Here is a 23,340-nt window from a genome sequence, read left to right as displayed (position 1 = left end):
CTAAGCTAAAGCTCAAAACTCTTAACTATTACTAAACTAAATTTCAACTTTAACTAAGACTCTAAGCTAAGACTCTGAGCTAAAACTCTAAACTCTTAACTAAAACTAAGCTAAACTAGAACTTCAATAAAAACTCTAAGCTAATACTCTAAGCTTAAAACTCTAAACTATTAACTAAAACTAAACTAAACTAGAACTCTAACAAAAACTATAATATAATAATATAATATATACCTCTAGAATCTTAAATATTAATATAGTAAACTAAATATAGAGATAACACAATGTTAAAATAGTATCTTGTCGATATAAAACAAAATAAAAAAACAGCCTCATAAATAGAAATATCAACAAACATATAATATAATAAAATAAGATTATAAAAAACAACTATAAACTATAACTCAACTCAAATAAGAAACTAAATAAACATATAAGCTAAAGATATAAGTTCAAACTATAAAATCTAAAATAAAACTAAATTAAACTAGAACTTCAACAAAAACTAATACTATAAGATAAAAGTTCAAATTATTAACTATAACTACCCTAAACTTCAACTGTAACTAAAACTTTAAGCTAAGATTCTAAGCTAGAACTCTAAACTCTTAAGAAAGACCAAAGTAAACTTCAATTCTGCCTAAAACTATAAGTTAAGACTCAAAGCTAAAAGTCAAGACTCTTAACTATAACCAAACAAAACTACAACTCTAACAAAAACTCTAGTCTATGACTCTAGGGTAAAATTCTTAACTATAACTAAACTAAACTAAACTTCACATCTAACTAAACTCTAAGCTAAGACTCTAGGCTAAAACTCTATGCTAAGACTCTAGGCTAAAACTCTAAGCTAAAATTCTTAACTAAAACTAAACTAGACTAGAACTCTAACAAAAACTCTAAGCTAAGACTTGCTCTAGGCTAAGAGCTAAAACTCTAAACTCTTAACTATTACTAAACTAAACTTCAACTCTAACTAAAACTCTAAGCTAAGACTTGTAAAATGGGTTTAGGAGGGACATTAAGAAAAGAACTGAAATGCCTTTTGAAAAGTATTGCTTGGTGTTGGGGCATTCAAAAAGCTGTAAAGTAAAGTTGTGGGGGAAAAGGATGGGTACTTAAACTCGTAAAATTGGTTTAGGAGGGACATTAAGAAAAGAACTTGTTCTGAAATGCCTTTTGAAAAGTATTGTTTGGTGTTGGGGTATTCAAAAAGCTGTAAAGTAAAGTTGTGGGTGAAAAGGATGGGTAGTTCAACTTGTAAAATGAGTTTAGGAGGGACATTAAGAAAAGAACTTGTTCGGAAATGCCTTTGAAAAGTATTGCTTGGTGTTGGGGCATTCAAAAAGTTGTAAAGTAAAGTTGTGGGTGAAACGGATGGGTACTTAAATTTGTAAAATGGGTTTAGGGGGGTCATTAAAACAAGAACTTGTTCTGTAATGCCTTTTGAAAAGTATTGCTTGGTGTTGGGGTATTCGAAAAGCTGTAAAGTAAAGTTGTGGGTGAAAAGGATGGGATACTTCAACTTGTAAAATTGGTTTAGGTGGGAGATTAAGAAAAGAACTTGTTCTGAAAAGATATATTCGGGCGGGGGAGCCAAAAAATTGGGAAGGGGGGGGGGGGAGGGGTTCTTCTTTGTCTCAAGTCCACAAAAAAGTATTAAAAAATGGGTTGGGGGCCCGGTGGGCTCTTTGGGGTTGGGGTAGGGGCCCCTTGGGGTTGGGTAGGAGACCTCACAACATTGTTGAAATGGAACTTGTGTATTATAAGGACCACAGAGTTTCACCCCAAATCATCTTCTAAAATGTCTCAAACTGTTTCGCCTAAATCATCTTCTAAAATTTCTCAAACGGTTTCGCCCAAATAATACCCTAGAAGTAATTTCTGCGTGTTCCTTTGTTTCGGCATCCCTGCGCTGTCACATTTGAAATTCCTAGGAAACCCTTTCCCGTGTAATATATATTCGTCTCGAAGGTGTTCGTAGCTACACTATTAAGGTTTCGATAGAATATCAATTTATCTCTCTGACTTAAAGATCAGAGAAGCCATATTCAAAAATAGAATTTCTATCTCTTTAGAGTCCCGTATAATTCCTAGGAAACAAGTGATGTCATTTCTAATTCCGTAAGTGGATCAATAATTCCCCTTAGAAACATTAAATAAATTCCCCTTAGAAACAACAAATAAATTCCCCTTTTGTGGATCAATACATTCCCCTTGATTATGCAAATCAATTTCTCAGAAATTCTCTCCCCTTCGTGGATCAATAACATTGTCTATGAGGTTAGGTCCCGTTAGACTCAATCAATACATTCCCCACCGATTATGTAAATCAATTTCCCAGAAATCTACTTCCCCTCTTGTCCTAGTCGATTATGTAATCAATTTCTCAGAAATCCCCTTCCCCCTCGAGTCGATCAATACATCTCTTCCCGTTAATGCGCATGTGCAAACTTCCCCCTGGAGTCATTACACCTAGAAACAACAACAAATAAATCGACCTTGAAAAAAGAGGCATTGACCCCATTAGACTCGATCAATAATCCTTGAATAAATTATAGCCTGTCAGCATTAGACTCAATTGTAGATGGCAGCACGGTGTTCTAGTCGGAGTAATACATGACTCCCTACTAAGGAGCGACATTGAAGCTTAAAACGAACAGAAATTATTCCGTATATAAAAGGGACTGTCCCCTCCTCAACGCCTCACTCTTTACGCTAAAGTTTGACTCTTTCTCACAACACTGTTTTTTAAAACAATAAAAATCTTCAGCGTAAAGAGCGAGGCGTTGAGAGGGGACAGCCCCTTTCACATACGGAAAAATTTTTGTTGGATTTAAGTATTAATGTCGCTCCTTACTTTCAGTTAAAAAAACTTGTTTTTTTTTATTTAATTTAATAAACTTTGTTTTAATTGCCGGCTGCTAGCTAAATTGTATAACTTATATGTACTTCCAAATTTTTTGTACCTTGCACTTTTATTGCGTACCTTCTCAGCAATGGAACTAAAGCAACTTCAACAAACTTATTGTGGTATGCTAAATATAAGCTCGGCAATCCCCCCCCCCTGGGCAAATACTTCTTGGGTGAATAGGAGATACGGTATTATAGACTCTAATGCTGCCATCGGCAATAGCATTGAAGCATATAATAACGGAATCAATGGACACCCATGGCGCTCCCTTTTAACAGTAAATGTATCGTGTTTTTTTTTTTTTTTTTTTTTTTTTTTTATTGTGCTTGTTATGTGCATTTGTTTGTGTAACTATTTAGTTGACTGATGTGCTTGTATGCTTATTTTATGAATTTTAATTTTTTTTGTCATTTTCTGTGTTTCATTTTTATTTTTTTCTCTTCTTCTCTAATTCTCCGTTTGTTATTTTGTTTACAACGAGTCATAAAAATATTCAATTCAATAACAAACCCTATATGTAAACGACGGGCAGCTTACATAACTTACAGCCCTTGCCCCAAAGGCTTTTAGAGGTCAGGTGATTTCCGAAAGCATAGATATTTGAATTTTAGGCTATTTTGAACAAAACAGCTATCTAAAAATTTTGATCGGATATCTTTGGAGGGGGCAGCTAAGAAGGAATTGGGAGGGGGCTGATTGTCCTCTGGTTATTTTCAACTCTTAAAAAGAACAATAGAAATTTTGATTTCCAATCGGGCAACCCTTTCATATAAACCGGCACAGGAAAACAAAATATGTTGAAGCCTTACGGTTCTTTACTATGGCAACTCTGGAGCTTTGCCTCTTATAAACACATATAGCTCAATTCAACTCAAAATGAAGTAATAAGAGATTTTCGTCTCCCTCCTCCCTGTGAAGACTTTCATTTCTCCATCGATTAATTATTTCTACGACTACAGCAAGATTTTTATCTTTTTCTTTTTGGGCCATATTCTGTTCGTTCCTTGCAGGAAATCCTTCGTTCTTCATTAATTATTCTAACAAACGGGAAGGTTTTAATTATCCTAGAGAGACGTTTCTTTGAAAAACCAATCCTAGGGAGACTGCACCTACAAAAGATTTCATTCTCGAAAGATTTCACCCACGGAGCATTACAGCCAAGGTGAGATTATACCCAGAAAAGATTTAACAAACGATTGAACATGCAAAAGGTTGCGCGTATGGGTGAATTTTTAGTAAGCAAAATATTGTCTGGTTGAAATAATTCTATGGTGCAGAGTTTTGTGGATGCAGATTTCTTTTTTGCCCAATATTTAACAGTTACAGTTCTGTGTAGGCTGAGTTCTAACTATTATTAGATCATCATTTCTGCGCAAGCCCTTGCGTGAGTGCAGTTCGTATGAAATTCGGATGGGTGCAGTTTTCAGTCCGCATGGGTGACTGTACTATATTTTTGGGGACAACGGAAGCTAAATTTGGCCTCTAAAAACAAACATATGCAACAATGATAATTTTGCAATGGTAAACTAAAACAATTATCGTTTCTCCAAAAAAAAACACAACAAACAATGACATCTTTTTTGATCAAACAAATTTTATGACTCTTTATTCATGACAAAAATAATTACATTTTTTACTATAGTATTTCTTGGTAAAAAAAATTCCTTGACCTTAAAACGATGGCAAAATATTTTGCTGAAAAAATTTTTTAGAAGCAAACTTAAAATCCATAATACATTATTTTAACCCAAGGGATTGGAAACAGAACATTAGGCTATTCCTTCACAGAAAAAAATTACAAGTCTTTTTTTCAAACTTCTTATTTTCAAAACAAATCTTACCTAGAGCCAGTAATATTCGGTGCTTCATCAGTTGTATCGTTCTTACCAATTTTTATTGACGTTAATGATGCAGATGAGACAGGCTTTCTTAACTAAAACCAAGACAAAATTAATTAATTTTTATAATTACTAATAGATAGGAAAAATACCTCTTGGCTTTACGGAAAAACGAAGTATATAAACAACATGTTTTATGAATTAATCACTACTTTAATTAGGAAAGGTCCCACCTTAGGATGTGATACTGCTCTGATTTTTGTGTCTGTTCTGTTGCTACAACTTTGCCTTTCTAAGTCTGATAGACGCATTCAAGGTAACCTACTTTTTGTTTAACTACCGAACCAGCTTATTTCTCACGTTGCTTCTGGCATTATTTATTTGAAGTTAACATTGCATCGTAAACAAAGAGAGTTTTTTTTACCTAAGGAATTTAGGTAAAAATACCATAAAAACATACCCCCCCCCAAATGGAATGGCAGCTATGCTTATGACCCGAGTACTATATTTAAAGTGCAATTTTACATAAGCTGTATGCTATATTGAAGCGACGATAGTGACATCTAAATTCAATATATCAATTAGTCTTGACTGACGCAATGGCAGCAAAGGATGCAAAATCTACTTTTAATCACCAGGATTTTCCCTTGGATTCGTGCCAAAAACTTGGCAAAATTGTCTTGGACAATTTTTTTAGAAGTCATTTTGATTAAAGCAAATATTAAATCAGCAGCACCAAATCAGGAAAATGTAAGAGGCGGGGGTGAGGATTTTGTCAATTTGTCTTTAACGAAGATAGAAAAAAGGTGACGTTGGGTAATGAAAGGATTGATCAGGTGGGCAGCTTCCCTTACCTTGGTAGCATTATTAGTAAAGATGGTGGGAGAATGAAGATCTTAAAAGTAGAATAGCATAGGATCAGGGTGTTTTTCACAGTAAAAATAAGTTTGGAATAATAGGAAGATAAGTCTGCAAACCAAGATTAGAATATTAGAAGCTACAGTGACGACAGTGGTAAAATATGGCTCTGAAGCATGGGAGCTCCGAAAAGCGGATAAAGATTTGCTAGATGTTTTGCAGAGAAATTGCTTAAGGATTGTTCTGGGTACCCGGCTGACTGACCGTACTTCAAACAATAGGCTCTACGAAAAATGTGGTTCAATACCGCTCTCTATGGCTATAATAAAAGAAAGGTTGAGATGGCTAGGGTACGTTATGCGGATGAAAGAGGATAGATTGCCGAATATTGTTTTTTTCAGCCAACCGTCTAGGGCTAAACGAAAAGCAGGTGGTTCTCGTCTGGGGTGGGATGACGTCATAAATTAATATTTAAAGGAAATGGGAACTTCGGGGGAGGGTGTAAAAAAAGAGGCTTTGAATAGATTGGGATGGAGGAGGAGTGTGTGCAGCTGTGTTGGCCTCAGGTGGCTTGGTGCTGTGGTGAGTTGTTAGTAGTAGTAGTAGTAGTAGTATTTTCTAAAATCAAAGGGTTTTTTTCCAACGAAAACACCAAAATAAGGATTTCTTCAAAATACTAGGGGAAATCCAGGGGGCAGTTATAATCCTCCCGCCTTCAAAAATGGAGCCCCTTTTTCAATGTAGAACAGGTTTTATGCTCAAGTACATAAACGAACACACACGCTTTAGCAAATTTTCCAACCAGAAAAACTGTCCCTTAAAATCTGAACTAGCAATGAATTTCCTTTTTGGATATCTCCACTGTTTCTTTTTTAAATGGAATCAAGTCGAATCAGTCTTTAAACTTTTCAAATAGTGGCCTACTTCTGTTGCACATTTCATAAGGGAAAAAAGTGCAAACTGCATTATGAATCTAATTTGCAATCTCCTTCAAAATTATGAAAATGTACGAAACAAAGGTTCAATAAAACTTATTTTAAAATTTCAAGCGCAAAATATTGCAAAAAAAAAAACAAAAGGAAACGTCCAATTCTACCGTGAAAACCCTTTCTAATTTTGTATTGAAACCAAAATTTTCTAGTACGACCATCAGTGACATAAGGATACCTTAAAACTTGAAAAAGGACTGAATTGTTTACCTATGGGGCTCCCTTTATCTCCATTATTAGCTAGTATTTTTGTGGAGAATATTGAAACAATTACGTTAGATTCATATTTTTTAAAACATTTTTTTTGAGCCGGTATATGGTTGTTGTTTGTTTTGGGGGGGGGGGTTAAAGTCTACTGTCGAATTAGAAGAGAATGGGAAACTTCCTTTTCTTGATGTTCTTCTTTTAAAAAATATAAATAGTCTGGATTTCAAAATTTACAGAAAACCAACAAATAATAACAGACTTTTGTCTTATAGTTCCGTCATCAAGTAAAAATTAGTTTGATCATTTCTTTAACTGACCGGATCTTTAGTATTTGCTCTCCAAAATTTTTTGAGGAGGAGTTGTTTTTTTTAAGAAAAATACTAATAAGTAACACGTATCCAGATTGGTGACTTAACCACATTTTTTCAAAAAGAAGAAAAAGGTTTCCAGAGATTTCTAAGGAAGTCTTGGAGACTCGGGAGCAGGATGTTTTTTGTTCCTTACAATATGTACCCGGGCTAAGTGAAAAACTTCAAAGAATTTTACAGAGTAATGGTCTAAAGGTAGCTTTAAAGAGTAATTAAATAAAAAAAGTTTTTAAACTGAAAGTAAGGAGCGACATTAAAACTTAAAACGAACATAACTTATTCCGTATATGAATAGGGCTGTCTCCTCCTCAACGCCTCCCTCTTTACGCTAAAGTTTTTTATTGTTTAAAAAAATAAAGTTGAGAGACAGAGTCAAACTTTAGCGTAAAGAGCGAGGCGTTGAGAAGGGGACAGCCCCTTTCAAATACGGAATAATTTCTGTTCGTTTTAATTTTTAATGTCACTCCTTACTTTCAGTTTAAAAAACTTGTTTTTTTTTATTTAATTTCTGATCGTTTTTTAGTTAATGCAGCTTTTATTTTGGATCACCATCATTGAATAAGTAAACAAAATTTGCATAAAAATTTTACTTTTCTTTTGCTAAATGGCTGTCTCTAAATTTGTTTCTGACGTAATTTACAAATTAACTTACGCAACGAACCTCTATATTCGTATATTTTTCTTCTGGCAAAAAATACAAAGTTGCAGATTTTTGCAGATATGAGCTTGAAACCTATGTAATAGGGTTTTCTGATACGCTGAATCTGACGGTGTGATTTTCATTAAAATTCTTTCACTTATAGAGGGTGTTTCCCCCTCTTTAAAAAATCAGGTAAATTTTCTCAAGCTCCTAGTCTTTAATGAGTAATACTAAACTTAATAAAATTTATATATTTAGAATCAGCATTATAAGCCCATTCTTTTGATACATTTATTGACATCAAAATTCCGTTTTTAAAGGTTTTGATTACTATTGAGCCGTATCGCTTTTTTTAATTGTTTTTTTTATTACGTATATGTTATTACGTATATGAGGGGGTTCTCCCCTTAATCAATGCCACGCTCATTACATTAAAAGTTAAAAAAAAATTTAAGTCACAAACCCCTGAATCACAAAGGGCGTTTAATTAGAATAGATAGCTCTTTTGAAAGCACTAAAAAAAACCTGTATTGTAAAGAGCTAGGTACTGACTCGCGGAAGAATCCCCTCATATATATAATAATTTCTGTTCGTTTTAAGTTCTAATGTTGCTTCTTACTTTCAGTTGAAAAACCTTGTTTTTTTTTCTAATTTAATTTTTGACCGTTTTTTAAATAATGCTTGGAAATCTGGCGCCCCCTTCATAGAAATGTCCCTTACCCCAAAGAAACATCCTCCACGGAAAAATTCTCGCGAGTAACCTCCTCCTCCATCCCCCCCCACCAGAAAAAAATCCCTCCTGAAAACGTCTGTATACTTCCCAATAACCAATACAAAATGTAAGCAACGGGCAAAGTTCATAACTTGCAGCCCTTCCCCTGGGAACTGTGGGGGATTAAGTCATCCTAAAAGACATATTTATTAGATTTTCGACTATGCTGAACAAAATGGCTATCTCAAAATTTTAATTGGGTGACTTTGAGAAAAAAATGAGCGTGGGAGGGGGCCTAGTTGCCCTCCATTTTTATGTGCACTTAAAAAGGGCACTACAACTTTTAATTTCCGTTCCAATGAGCCCTTCTACGACATTCTAGGACCACTGGGTCAATACGATTACCCCTGAGGAAAAGAAAAAAACAACAACAAATAAACACGCATCCGTGATCTTTCTTCTGGCAAAAAATGGAAAATTCCACAATTTTGTAGATATGAGCTTGAAACCTCTACAGTAGGGTTCACTGATACACTGAATATGATGGTGTGATTTTGATTAAGGTTCTACAACTTTTAGGGGGTATTTCCCCTTTTTTCAAAAATCAGCCAAATTTTCGCAGGCGCGTAACTTTTAATGGGTAAGATTAAACTTGATGAAACTTATATATTTGAAATCAAAATTAAAATCTTATTCTTTTGATGTATCTATTGGTATCAAAGTTCCGTTTTTTAGAGTTTCGGTTACCATTGAACCGGGTCGCTCCTTACTTACAAGTTCGTTACCACGAACTGTTTGATAATGCTTTGGATAGTTTTCTAAATTCTGGGAAGGATCTAACTTCATTGGGGCGACAAAGTGGGGTCTATCAGATCCCATCTACTTGCGGAAGCTCATATGTGGGACGTACTAACCGGAATTTGGAAATGAGATTGTTACAGCATGAAGATTCTATTTCTTTGGCTTTAAAGCAAGATTATAAGTCCGAAGATTTTACTTCAGCCCTTGCAGAACATTTGTTCAATTTTCCAGACCATTTTATTTTGTTTGATAATGTCTCTTTGATTTCTAGGGACCGGGGTTTAAAGAAAATTTTTTGTGAAACTCTTGAAATAAAGAAAATCTTATTTGAGAGTATAGCTTTGAATCGGGACACATGTAACTTTGGGCTGAACTCTATCTACGATAATTTATTAAAATCTGACAGAGTAAAGTTCAATTCATCCAATGTATTTGACCTCTGTCCAAGTGTTATATATTTGAACGCTAATGAACCGAATCCAAGAAGGTCAAAGAGGCTAGCTTCTGCCTTTGCTTTGAAAAGAATTGGAGAATTAAACAATATGTATTTTTATTTGATTTCGAATAAAAACTATTATTTTAAATTGTTTTAGTTTAGTTATACTACTGATGACGGTCACTGCATATATGACCGAAATATCTGGTATTTTTTGTGAATTTCTATCATTGTTTGTGAAACACTTTCTATTAAACGGATTGTATTCCTAACGGATTGTATTCCTATTTGAACTTTTATTTATCGAAACTTTAAATAAAAAAAAAAAGAGTTAAGCTAAATTAAACGCAAAATATTTAGAAAATAAAGACAAAAACAAAAACAATAAACAAAACTCATATCTTAATAACTTCCAATATTACCATGTAAATAACAGTAGGAATGACAGTGCCAGTCCCATATGTACATAATTTATTCAAGGATTATCGATCGAGTCTAATGGGGTCAGATCGATCTATTTGTTGTTGTTCGTCTAGGTGTAATGACTCCAGGGCAAAGTTTGCACATGCGAAATAACGGGGAGAGATGTAGTGATCCACTCGAGGGGAAGTAGATTTCTGAGAAATTGATCTACATAGTCGATGGGGGAATGTATTGATCGAGTCTAACGGAATTAGAAATGACATCACTTGTTTCCTAGGAATTATGCGGGACTCTAAAGAGATAGAAATTCCATTTTTAAATATGGCTTCTTTGGTCTTTAGTGACAGCGATAAATGGATATTCTATTTTTCAATATGGCTTCTCCGATCTTTAGGTCAGAGTGACAAATTGATATTCTATCGAAACCATTATAGTTTAGCTAGGAACATTTTAGAGATGAAGAGATTAACGCGGGAATTTTTTCCTGGGAATTTCAAATGTGACAGCGCAGCGATTCCAAAACAAAAGGAACACATAGAAATTACTTTTAAGGGATTATTTGGGCGAAACACCCTCCGGTGTTTCCAAAGCCCCCAAACACCCTCCGGGACCCTCAAAAGAGGGGCCCGTTTAGTTTAGAATTTAGTTTAGTTATAGTTAATAGTTTAGAGTTTTAGCTTAGAGTCATAGCTTAGAGTTTTAGTTAAAGTTGTAGTTTTAGTTAAGTTTTAGTTAAGAGTTTAGAGTTTTAGACTAGAGTCTTAGCTTAGAGTCTTAGCTTAGAGTCTTTGTTGAAGTTCAAGTTTAGTTTAGTTTTAGTTAAGAGTTTAGAGTTTTACCTTAGAGTCTAAGCTTAGAGTTTAGTTAGAGTTGAAGTTTAGTTTAGTTATAATTAAGAATTTGGAGTTTTACCTTAGAGTCTTAGCTTAGAGTTTTAGTTAGAGTTGAAATTTACTTTAGTTTTAGTTAAGAGTATAGAGTTTTACCTCAGAGTCTTAGCTTAGAGTTTTAGTTAGAGTTGAAGTTTAGCTTAGTAATACTTAAGAGTTTAGAGTTTTAGCTTAGTATCATAATTTAGAGGTTTAGTTAGAGTTCTAGTTTAGTTTAGTTTTAGTTAAGATTTTAGAGTTTTAGCTTAGAGTCATAGCTAAGAGTTGTCGTTGAAGTTCTAGTTTAGTTATAGTTTAGAGTTTTAGCTTAGAGTCTTATCTTAGAGTTTTAGTTAGAGTTGAAGTTTAGTTTAGTTATAGTTAAGAGTTGAGAGTTTTAGCCTAGAGTCTTAGCCTAGAGTTTAGTTAGATTTGTACTTTAGTTTAGCTATAGTTAAGAGTTTGGAGTTTTAGCTTTGAGTCTTAGCTTAGAGTTTTAGTTAGAGTTGAAGCTTAGTTTAGTTATAGTTAAGAACTAAGAGTTTTTGCTTAGAGTCATAGCCTAGAGTCTTAGTTAAAGTTGTAGTTTAGTTAACTTATAGTTAAGAGTTTAGAGTTTTAGCCTAGTCTTAGTTTAGAGTCTTATCTTAGATTTTTTTGTTGAAGTTCTAGTTTACTTTAGTTTTAGTTAAGAGTTTAGAGTTTTACCTTAGAGTTTTAGCTTAGAGTTTTTTTTTAGAGTTCTAGTTTAGTGTAGTTATAGTTAAGAGTTTGGAGTTGTACCTTAGTGTCTTAGCTTAGAGTTTTTGTTAGAGTTCTAGTTTAGTTTAGTTTTAGTTAAGAGTTTAGAGTTTTAGCTTAAAGTCTTAGCTTATAGTTTTTGTTAGAGTTCTAATATAGTTTAGTTTTAAGTAAGAGTTTAGAGTTTTACCTTAGAGTTTTAGCTTAGAGTTTTAGTTAGAGTTGAAGTTTAGTTTAGTTATAGTTAAGAATTTAGAGTTTTAGCTTAGAGTCATAGCTTAGAGTTTTAGTTAGAGTTGAAGTTTAGAGTTTTTGTTGTAGTTCTAGTTTAGTTTATTTTTATTTAATAATTTAGAGTTTTTAGATTGGAGTCTTAGCATAGAGTTTTAGTTGGAGTTGAAGTTCAGCTTAGTAATAGTTAAGGGTTTAGAGTTTTATCTTAAAGTCTTAGATTCGAGATCTTGTTAGAGTTGAAGTTTAGTTTAGAAATAGTTAAGAGTTGAGAGTTTTAGCTTAGAGTAGAGTGTTAGTTAAAGTTGTAGTTTAGTTAAGTTTTAGGTAAGAATTTAGAGTGTTAGCTTAAATTCAGATCTTCGAGTTTATTTTGTAATTTTTGTTTGCTTTATTTCTAGTTATGGGTTTAAAGTTATACATTAGAGTCCAATCTCATGTCTTTTGTTATATTTCTAGTTTAGTTTAGTTATTTTTTATAATTGGGAATTTTAGCTTATAGTTTTAGTTCGAGTTGAAGTTTACTTTAGTTTTAGTTAAGAGTTTAGAGTTTTTAGCTTAGAGTCTTAGCTTAGAGCTGTTGTTGAAGTTCTAGTTTAGTTTAGTTTTAGTTAAGAGTTTAGAGTTTTAGCTTTTAGAGTCTTAGCTTAGAGTTTTAGTTAGAGTTGAAGTTTAGTTCAGTAATAGTTAAGAGTTTAGAGTTTTAGCTTAGAATCTTAGCTTAGAGTTTTTGTTAGGGTTCTAGTTTAGTTTAGTTTTAGTTAAGAGTTTAGAGTTTTACCTTAGAGTCTTAGCTTAGAGTTTTAGCTAGACTTGATGTTTAGTTTAGTTATAGTTAAGAATTTAGAGTTTTAGCTTGGAGTCATAGCTTAAAGTCTTAGTTAAAGTTGTAGTCTAGTTAAGTTTTAGTTAAAAGTTTAGATTTTTAGCCTAGAGTCTTAGCTTAGAGCTTTAGTTAGAGTTGAAGTTTAGTTTAGTTATAGTTAAGAGTTTAGAGTTTTTAGCTTAGAGTCTTAGCTTAGAGTTTTTGTTAGAGTTCTAGTTTTGTTTAGTTTTAGTTAAGAGTTTAGAGTTTTACCTTAGAGTCATAGCTTAGAGTTTTAGTTAGAGATGAAGTTTACTTTAGTTTTAGTTAAGGGTTTAGAGTTTTAGCTTAGAGTCGTAGCTTAGAGTTTTTGTTAGAGTTCTAGTTTAGTTTAGTTATAGTTAAGAGTTTAGAGTTTTTAGCTTAGAGTTTTAGTTAGAGTTCTAGTTTAGTTTAGTTTTAGTTAAGAGTTTAGAGTTTTGGCATAGAGTCTTAGCTTAGAGTTTTGTTAGAGTTCTAGTTTATTTAAGTTTAAGTTAATAGTTTATAGTTTTACCTTACAGTCTTAACATTGAGTTTTATTTGCAGTTCTATTTTAGTTTCGTTTTAGTTAAGAGTTTAGTTTTTTAGATTAGAGTCATATCTGAGAGTTTTTGTTATAGTTGTATTTTAGTTTAGTTATAGTTAAGAATTTAGAGTTTTAGATTAGAGTCATAGCTTAGAGTTTTAGTTAGAGTTGAAATTTAGGAGTTTTTTATAGTTCTAGTTTAGTTTAGTTTTAGTTAAAAAGTTTAGAGTTTTTAGCTTAGAGTCTTAGCTTAGAGTTTTAGTTAGAGTTGAAGTTTAGCTTAGTAAAAGTTAAGAGTTTACAGTTTTAGCTCAGAGTCTTAGCTTAGAGTTTTAGTTAGAGTTAAAGTTTAGTTTAGTAATAGTAATTAGTTTAGAATCTAAACTTAGAGTCTTAGCAAAGAGTCGTAGCTTTGGCTATTTTTTAGTTTGGCTATGATTAAGAATTTAGAGTTTTAGCTTATAATCCTAGCTTAGAGTTTTTTTTCTAGTTTTATTTCAATTTAGTCTCATCTAAGAGTTTAGAGTTATAGTTCATGTGGTAGTCTAGTTAAGTTTTAGTTAAGAATTTAGAGTTTTAGCATAAAGTCTTAGCCTATAACTTTAGTTAGATGTGAATTTTAGTTTAGTTTTATTTTAGAGTTTACAGTTTTTATATTAGATTTTTATCTTAGAATTTTAGTTAGAGTTCTAGTTTAGTTTAGTTTTAGTTAAAAATTTAGAGTTTTACCTTAGAGTCATAGCTTAGAGTTTTAGTTGGAGATAAAGTTTAGTTTAGTTTTACTTTATAGTTTTAGCTTAGAGTCTCAGCTTAGAGTTTTAGTTAGAGTTTAAGTTTAGTTTAGTTAAGAGTTTAGAGTTTTACCTCAGAGTCTTAGCTTAGAGTTTTAGTTAGAGTTCTGGTTTAGTTTAGTTATAGTTAAGAGTTTGGAGTTTTAGCTTAGAGTCTTAGGTTAGAGTTTTTGTTAGAGTTCTAGTTTAGTTTAGTTTTAATTGAGAGTTTAGAGTTTTACCTAAGAGTGTTAACTTAGAGTTTTAGTTAGACTTTAAGTTTAATAATAGTTTAGAGTTTAGAGTTATGGCTTGGAGTCTTAGCTTAGAGTTTTAGTTAGAGTTGTAGTTTAGTTTGGTTTTAGTTAAGATTTTAGAGTTTTAGCCTAGAGCCCTAGCTTAGAGATTGAGTTAGAGTTGAAGTTTAGTTTAGTTATAGTTATAGTTAAGAGTTTAGAGTTTAGAGTTTTAGCTTAGGGTCTTAGCTTAGAGTTTTAGTCAGAGTTCTAGTTTATTTTTACTTAAGAGTTTTATATTAGAGTTTCAGCCTAGAGTTGAGGAGGGGACAATAGATATTGATGACAATACTAAACTGACATAAACACAAAATTTCATATTATTACATAGAAATACCAAAACCATAGGTTAGATTAGGTTAGGTTAGAGGTTAGGTTTCTCCACGTTTAAGTTAGGTTAGGTTAGCTTATTATGAGCGCTCATGATAAGCTAACATAAACTAATCTAACTTAAACGTGGAGAAACATTCAGGCTAACGTGAAGAAACGTTTAAGCTAACGTGGAGAAACGTTTAACTCTAAGCTAGGACTCTAAGGTAAAACTCTAAATTCTTAACTAAAACTAAAATAAACTAGAACACTAACAAAAAATCCAAGCTATTAATCTAAGCTAAAACTCTAAATTTTTAACTAAAACTAAACTAAACTAGAACTCTAACTAAAACCCTAAGCTAAGATTCTAAGCTAAAACTCTAAACTAAAACTAAACTAAACTTGAACTCTATCAAAAACTCTAACCTACGACTCCAAGGTAAAACTCTAAATCCTTAACTATAACTAAACTAAACTTCAACTCTAACTAAAACTCTAAGCTAAGACTCCAGGATAAAACTCTAAACTCTTAACTAAAACTAAATAAAATAGAACTCTAAACTAAGATTCTAAGGTAAAACTCTAAACTATAACTAAACTAAACTAGAACTCTAGCAAAAACTCTAAGCTAAGACTCAAAGCTAAAACTCCAAATTCTTAACTATAACTAAACTAAACTTCAACTCTAACTAAAACTCTAAGCTAAGACTCTAGACTAAAACTCTAGACTAAAACTCTCAACTCTTAACTATAACTAAACTAAACTTCAACTCTAACTAAAGCTCTAAGCTAAGACTCTAGGCTAAAACTTTAAACTCTTAACTAAAACTAAACTAAACTAGAACTCTAACAAAACTCTAAGCTAAGACTCTAAGCCAAAACTCTAAACTCTTAACTAAAACTAAACTAAACTAGAACTCTAACTAAAACTCTAAGCTAAGACTCTAAGCTACAAACTCTAAACTCTTAACTAAAACTAAACTAAACTAAAACTCTAACAAAAACTCCTAAACCTAAACTCTAATTAAAACTCTAAGCTATGCCTCTAAGCTAAAACTCTAAATTCTTAACTATAACTAAACTAAACTTACACTCTAACTAAAACTATAAGCTAAGACTCTAAGGTGAAATTCTAAACTCTTAACTAAAACTAAACTAAACTATAACTTTAACAAAAACTCTAAGTTAAGACTCTAAGCTAAAACTCTAAACTCTTAACTAAAACTAAACTAAACTAGAACTCTAACAAAAACTCTAATTTAAGACTCTAAACTAAAACTCTAAACTCTTAACTAAAACTAAACTAGAACTCTAACTAAAACTCTAAGGTAAGACTCTAAGCTAAAAACTCTTAACTATAACTAAACTAAACTAGAACTCTAACAAAAACTCTAGGCTAAGACTCAAAGCTAAATCTCTAAACTCTTAACTAAAACTTAACTAAACTACAACTTTAACTAAAACTCTAAGCTATGACTCTAAGCTAAAACTCTAAATTCTTAACTATAACTAAACTAAACTTCAACTCTAACTAAAACTCTACGCTAAGACTCTAAGCTAAAACAATAAAATCTTAATTAAAACTAAAGTAAACTTCAACTCTAGCTAAAACTCTAAGCTAAGACTCTAAGCTTAAAAACTCTAAACTCTTAACTAAAACTTAACTAAACTATAACTTTAACTAAAACTCTAAGCTATGACTCTAAGCTAAAACTCTAAATTCTTAACTATAACTAAACTATACTTCAAGTCTAACTAAAACTCTAAGCGAAGACTCTAAGGTAAAACTCTAAACTCTTAACTAAAACTAAACTAAACTTCAACTCCAGGTAAAACTCTAAGATAAGACTCTAAGCTAAAACTCTAAACACATAACTAAAACTAAACTAAACTAGAACTTGAACAAAAACTTTAAGCTAAGACTCTAGGCTAAAACTCAAAACTCTTAACTAAAACTAAACTACAACTTTAACTAAAACTCTAAGCTAGGACTCTAAGCTAAAACTTTAAATTCTTAACTAAACTTCAACTCTAGCTAAAACTCTAAGCTAAGACTCTAAGGTAAAACTCTAAACTCTTAACTATTACTACGCTAAACTTCAACTCTAACTAAAACTCTAAGATAATACTTTAAGCTAAAACTCTAAACTCTTAACTATTACTAATCTAAACTTCAACTCTAACTAAAACTCTAAGCTAAGACTCTAAGCTAAAAACTCTAAACTCTTAAATAAAACTAAACTAAACTAGAACTTTAACTAAAACTCTAAGCTATGACTCTAAGCTAAAACTCTGAATTCTTAACTAAACTAAACTTCAACTGTAACTAAAACTCTAAGGTAAAATTCTTAACTCTTAACTAAAACTAAACTAAACTAGAACTCTAACAAAAACTCTAAGTTAAGACTCTAAGCTAAAACTCTAAACTCTTAACTATTACTAAGCTAAACTTCAACTCTAACTAAAACTAAACTAGAACAAAAACTCCTAAACTTCAACTCTAACTAAAACTCGAAGCTATGACTCTAAGCTAAAACTCTAAACTCTTAACTCTTACTAAGCTAAACTTCAACTCTAACTAAAATCTAAGCTAAGACTCTAGGCTAAAATTCTAAACTCTTAACTAAAAATAAACTAAACTAGAACTTTAACAAAAACTCTAAGTTAAGACTCTAAGCTAAAACTATAAAATCTTAACTAAAACTAAACTAAACTAGAACTCTAACTAAAACTCTAAACTAAGACTCTCAGGTAAAAACACTAAACTCTTAACTATAACTAAACTAAACTAGAACTCTAACTAAAACTCTAAGCTAAGACTCTAAGTTAATACTCCAAACTCTTAACTACAACTAAACTAAACTTCAACTATAACTAAAACTCTAAGCTAAGACTCTAAGGTAAAACTCTAAACTCTTAACTAAAACTTAACTAACCTACAACTTTAACTAAAACTCTAAGCTATGACTCTAAGCTAAAACTCTAAATTCTTAACTATAACTAAACTATACTTCAACTCTAATTAAAACTCTAAGCTAAGACTCTAAGCTAAAACTCTAAACTCTTAACTAAAGCTAAAGTAAACTTCAAGTCTAACAAAAACTCTAAGCTATGATTCTAAGCTAAAAACTCTAAATTCTTAAATATTACTAAACTAAACATAAACTCTAACTAAAACCCAAAGCTATCACTCTAGGCTAAAACTCTTAACAAAAACAACTGTACTTTAACTTTAACTAAAAATATAAGCTAAGACTCTAAGCTAAAACTCTTAACTCGTAATTATTGATAAACTAAGGTTCAACGCTAAATAAAACACTAAGCTAAGACTTTAAGCTAAAACTCTAAACTCTTAACTATTACTAAGCTAAACTTCAACTCTAACTAAAACTCTAAGCTAAGACTCTAAGCTAAAAACTCTAAACTCTTAACTAAAACTAAACTAAACTAGAACTCTAACAAAAACTCTAAGTTAAGACTCTAAGCTAAAACTCTAAGCTCTTAACTATTACTAAGCTATATTCAACTTTAACTAAAACTCTAAGCTAAGACTTTAAGCTAAAACTCTAAACTCTTAACTATTACTAAGCTAAACTTAAACTCTAACTAAAACTCTAAGCTAAGACTCTAAGCTAAAAACTCTAAACTCTTAACTAAAACTAAACTAGAACTCTAACAAAAACTCCTAAACTTCAACTCTAACTAAACCTCTAAGCTATGACTCTAAGCTAAAACTCTAAATTCTTAACTATAAATAAACTAAACTTCAACTCTTACTAAGACTCTCTGCTAATACTCTAAGGTAAAACTCTAAACTATTAACTAAAACTAAACTAGAACTCTATAAAAAACTCTAAGCTAAGACTCTAAGCTAAAACACTAAACTCTTAACTAAAACTAAACTAAACTAGAACTTTAACAAACACTCCAAGCTAAGACTCTATGCTAAAATTCTAAACTCTTAACTAAAACTAAACTAAACTTCAACTCTAACTAAAACTCTAAATTAAGAATCTAGGCTAAAATTCTAACCTCTTAACTAAAACTTAACTAAACTACAACTTTAACTAAAACTCTAAGCTAAGACTCTAAGCTAAAACTCTAAATTCTTAACTATAACTAAACTATACTTCAACTCTAACTAAAACTCTAAGCTAAGACTCTACGATAAAATTCTAAACTCTTAAGTAAAACTAAACTAAACTAGAACTTTAACAAAAACTCTAAGTTAAGACTCTAAGCTAAAACTCTAAACTCTTAACTAAAAATAAACTAAATTAGAAATCTAACAAAAACTCTAAGCTAAGACTCTAAGCTAAAACACTAAAGTCTTAACTAAAACTAAACTAAACTAGAACTCTAACTAAAACTCTAAGCTAGGACTATAAGCTAAAAACTCTAAACTCTTAACTAAAACTAAACTAAACTAGAACTCTAACAAAAACTCTAAGCTAAGACTCTAAGATAAAACTCTAAACTCTTAACTAAAACTAAAGTAAACTTCAACTCTAACTAAAATTCTAAACTAAGACTCTAGGCTAAAACTCTAACCTCTTAACTAAAACTTAACTAAACTACAACTTTAACTAAAACTCTAAGCTATGACTCTAAGCTAAAACTCTAAATTCTTAACTATAACTAAACTAAACTTAAACTCTAACTAAAATTCTAAACTAAGACTCTAAGCTAAAATTCTAAACTCTTAACTAAAACTAAACTAAACTAGAACTTCAACAAAAACTCTAAGCTAAGACTCTAAGCTAAAAACTCTAAAGTCTTAACTAAAACTAAACTAAACTAGAACTCTAACAAAAACTCTAAGCTAAGACTCTAAGCTAAAACTCTAAACTCTTAACTAAAACTAAATTAAACTTCAACTCTAACTAAAACTCTAAGCTAAGACTCTAAGGTAAAACTCCAAACTCTTAACTATAACTAAACTAAACTAGAACTCTAACAAAAACTCTAAGCTAAGACTCTAAGGTAAAACTCTAATATCTTAACTAAAAGTTAACTAAACTACAACTTTAACTAAAACTTTAAGCTATGACTCTAAGCTAAAACTCTTAATTCTTAACTATAACTAAACTAAACTTCAACTCTAACTAAAACTCTAAGCATAGACTGAAAGCTAAAACTCTAAACTCTTAACTATAGATAAACTAAACTTCAACTCTAAATAAACTCTATGCTAGTACTCTATGCTAAAAATTTTAACTCTTAACTATAACTAAACTAAACTTTAACTATAACTAAAACTCTACGCTGATATTCTAAGCTAAAACTATAAACTCTTAACTATAACTAAACTTCAACTCCAACTCAAGCTCTAAGCTAAGACTAAGCTAAAACTCTAAACTCAACTAAAACTAAACAAGAACTCTAAGCTAAAACTATAGAGTAAAACTAAACTAAACTTCAACTCTAACAAAAACTCTAAGCTAATACTCTAAGCTAAAACTCAAAACTCTTAACAAAAACTAGAATAAACTAGAACTCTAGCAAAAACTGTAAGCTAAGACTCTAAGCTAAAAACTCTAAACTCGTAACTATAACTAAACTAAACTCTAACTAAAGCTCAGAGCTAAGACTCTAGGCTAAAACTCTAAACTCTTAACTTAAACTTAACTAAACTACAACTTTAACTAAACTCTAAGCTATGACTCTAAGCTAAAACTCTAAATTCTTAACTATAACTAAACTAAACTTCAACTCTACCTAAAACTCTAAGCTAAGACTCTAAGGTAAAACTTAACTCTTAACTAAAACTAAACTAAACTAGAACTTCAAAAAAACTCTAAGCTAAGACTCTAAACTAAGACTCTGTGCTAAAACTCTAAACTCTTAACTAAAAGTTAACTAAACTACAACTTTAACTAAAACTCTAAGCTATGACTCTAAGCTAAAACTCTAAATTCTTGACTATATCTAAACTAAACTTCAACTCTAACTAATACTCTAACTAAAAGTCTAAGATAAGACTCAAAGATAAAACTCAAAAGTCTTAACTATATCTAAAATAAACTTCAACTCTAACTAAGCTCTAAGCTAGGACTCTAGGTTAAAACTCACAACTCTTAACTATAACTAAACTAAACTTCAACTCTAACTAGAACTCTAAGTTAAGACTCTAAACTAAAACTCTAAACTCTTAACTAAAACTAAAGTAAACTAGAAATCTAACAAAAACTCTAAGCTAAGACTCTAAGCTAAAACACTAAAGTCTTAACAAAAACTAAACTAAACTAGAACTCTAACTAAAACTCTAAGCTAGAACTCTAAACTATTAAATAAAACTAAACTAAACTAGAACTCTAACTAAAACTCTAAGCTAAGACTCTAAGCTAAAACTCTAAACTCTTAACAAAAACTTAACTAAACTACAACTTTAACTAAAACTCTAAACTAAGACTCTAGGCTAAAACTCTAAACTCTTAACTAAAACTTAACTAAACTACAACTTTAACTAAAACTCTAAGCTATGACTCTAAGCTAAAACTCTAAATTCTTAACTATAACTAAACTATACTTCAACTCTAACTAAAATTCTAAGCTAAGACTCTAATCTAAAACTCTAAACTCTTAACTAAAACTAAACTAAACTACAACTACAAAAACATCTAAGCTAAGACTCTAAGATAAAAACTCTAAAGTCTTAACTAAAACTAAACTAAACTAGAACTCTAACAAAAACTCTAATCTAAGATTCTAAGCTAAAACTCTAGACTCGTAACTATACCTAAATTAAACTCTAACTATAACTAAAACTCTAAGCTAAGACTCTAAGATAAAACTTCAAACTCTTAACTATAACTAAACTAAACTAGAACTCTAACAAAAACTCTAAGCTAACACTCTAGGCTAAAACTCTAAAATCTTAACTAAAAGTTAAATGAACTACAACTTTAACTAAAACTTTAAGCTATGACTCTAATCTAAAACTCTTAATTCTTAACTATAACTAAACTAAACTTCAATTCTAACTAAAACTCTAAGCTAAGACTCAAAGCTAAAACTCCAAACTCGTAACTATAGATAAACTAAACTTCAACTCTAACTAAACTCTAAGCTAAGACTCTAGGCTAAAACTCTCAACTCTTAACAATAACTAAACTGAACTTCAACTCTAACTAAAACTCTAAGCTAAGACTCTAAGCTAAAACTCTAAACTCTAACTAAACTTCAACTCTAACTAAAACTCTAAGCAAAGACGCTAAGCTAAAACTCTAAACTCAACTAAAACTAAACTAGAACTCTAAGCTAAAACTATAAAGTAAAACTAAACTAAACTTCAACTCTAACTAAAATTCTAAGCTAAGACTCTAAGGTAAAACTCAAAACTCTTAACAAAAACTAGAATAAACTAGAACTCTAGCAAAAACTGTAAGCTAAGATTCTAAGCTAAAAACTCTAAACTCTTAACTATAACTAAACTAAACTCTAACTAAAGCTCTAAGCTAAGACTCTAGGCTAAAACTCTAAACTCTTAACTTAAACTTAACTAAACTACAACTTTAACTAAACTCTAAGCTATGACTCTAAGCTAAAACTATTAATTCTTAACTATAACTAAACTAAACTTCAACTCTAGCTAAAACTCTAAGCTAAGACTCTAAGGTAAAACTTAACTCTTAACTAAAACTAAATTTAACTATAACTTCAACAAAAACTCTAAGCTAAGAATCTAAGCTAAGACTCTAGGCTAAAACTGTAAACTCTTAACTAAAACTTAACTGAACTACAACTTTAACTAAGACTCTAAGCTATGACTCTAAGCTAAAACTCTTAATTCTTAACTATAACTAAACTAAACTTCAACTCTAACTAAAACTCTAAGCTAAGACTCTAAGGTAAAACTTAACTCTTAACTAAAACTAAAGTAAACTAGAAATTCAACAAAAACTCTAAGCTAAGACTCTAAGCTAAGACTCTGGGCTAAAACTCTAAAATCTTAACTAAAACTTAAATGAACTTCAAAGCTAACTAAAGCTATAAGCTATGACTCTAATCTAAAACTCTTAATTCTTAACTATAACTAAACTACACTTCAAATCCAACTAAAACTCTAACTAAAAGTCTAAGTTCAGACTCAAAGACAAAACTCAAAACTATTTACAATAGCTAAATTATAATTCAACTCCAACTAAGTTCTAAGCTAGTATCCTAGGCTAAAACTCTAAACTCTTAACTATAATTAAACTAAACTTCAACTCTAATTAGAACTATAAGTTAAGACTCTAAGCTAAAACTCTAAACTCTTAATTATAACTAAACTAGAACTCCAACAAAAACTCTAAGCTAAGACTCTAAGGTAAAACTCTAAACTCTTAACTAAAACTAAACTAAACTAGAACTTCAACAAAAACTCTAAGCTAAGACTAGACTAAAACTCTAAACTCTTAACTAAAACTTAACTAAAACTACAACATTAACCAGAACTCGAAGCTATGACTCTAAGCTAAAACTCTAAATTCTTAACTATAACTAAACTAAACTTCAACTCTAACTAAAACTCTAAGCTAAGACTCTAAGGTAAAACTCTAAACTCTTAACTAAAACTAA

At 30.9% G+C, this 23,340-nt stretch overlaps 1 protein-coding gene across 4 annotated transcripts in view; it reads right to left on the bottom strand.

Moving 5' to 3' along the window:
* Nucleotides 1-23,340, bottom strand: part of SK (small conductance calcium-activated potassium channel) — a 570,542-nt gene that overhangs the window by 213,280 nt on the left and 333,922 nt on the right. For all 4 annotated transcript variants that reach the window (XM_089094647.1, XM_089094648.1, XM_089094645.1 and 1 more), the window contains one exon: nt 4,756-4,847. In XM_089094647.1, coding sequence (XP_088950773.1) covers nt 4,756-4,847 — 92 coding nt within the window. The remainder of the gene's footprint in view (nt 1-4,755; nt 4,848-23,340) is intronic.

The sequence above is a fragment of the Artemia sp. Qi Xiang Cuo genome, chromosome 9, assembly GCF_049724085.1.
Source record: "Artemia sp. Qi Xiang Cuo chromosome 9, ASM4972408v1, whole genome shotgun sequence".
NCBI lineage: Eukaryota > Metazoa > Arthropoda > Branchiopoda > Anostraca > Artemiidae > Artemia > Artemia sp. Qi Xiang Cuo.
The sequence above is the reverse complement of the archived record's forward strand: the minus strand, read 5'-3'. Positions and strand labels throughout refer to the sequence as shown.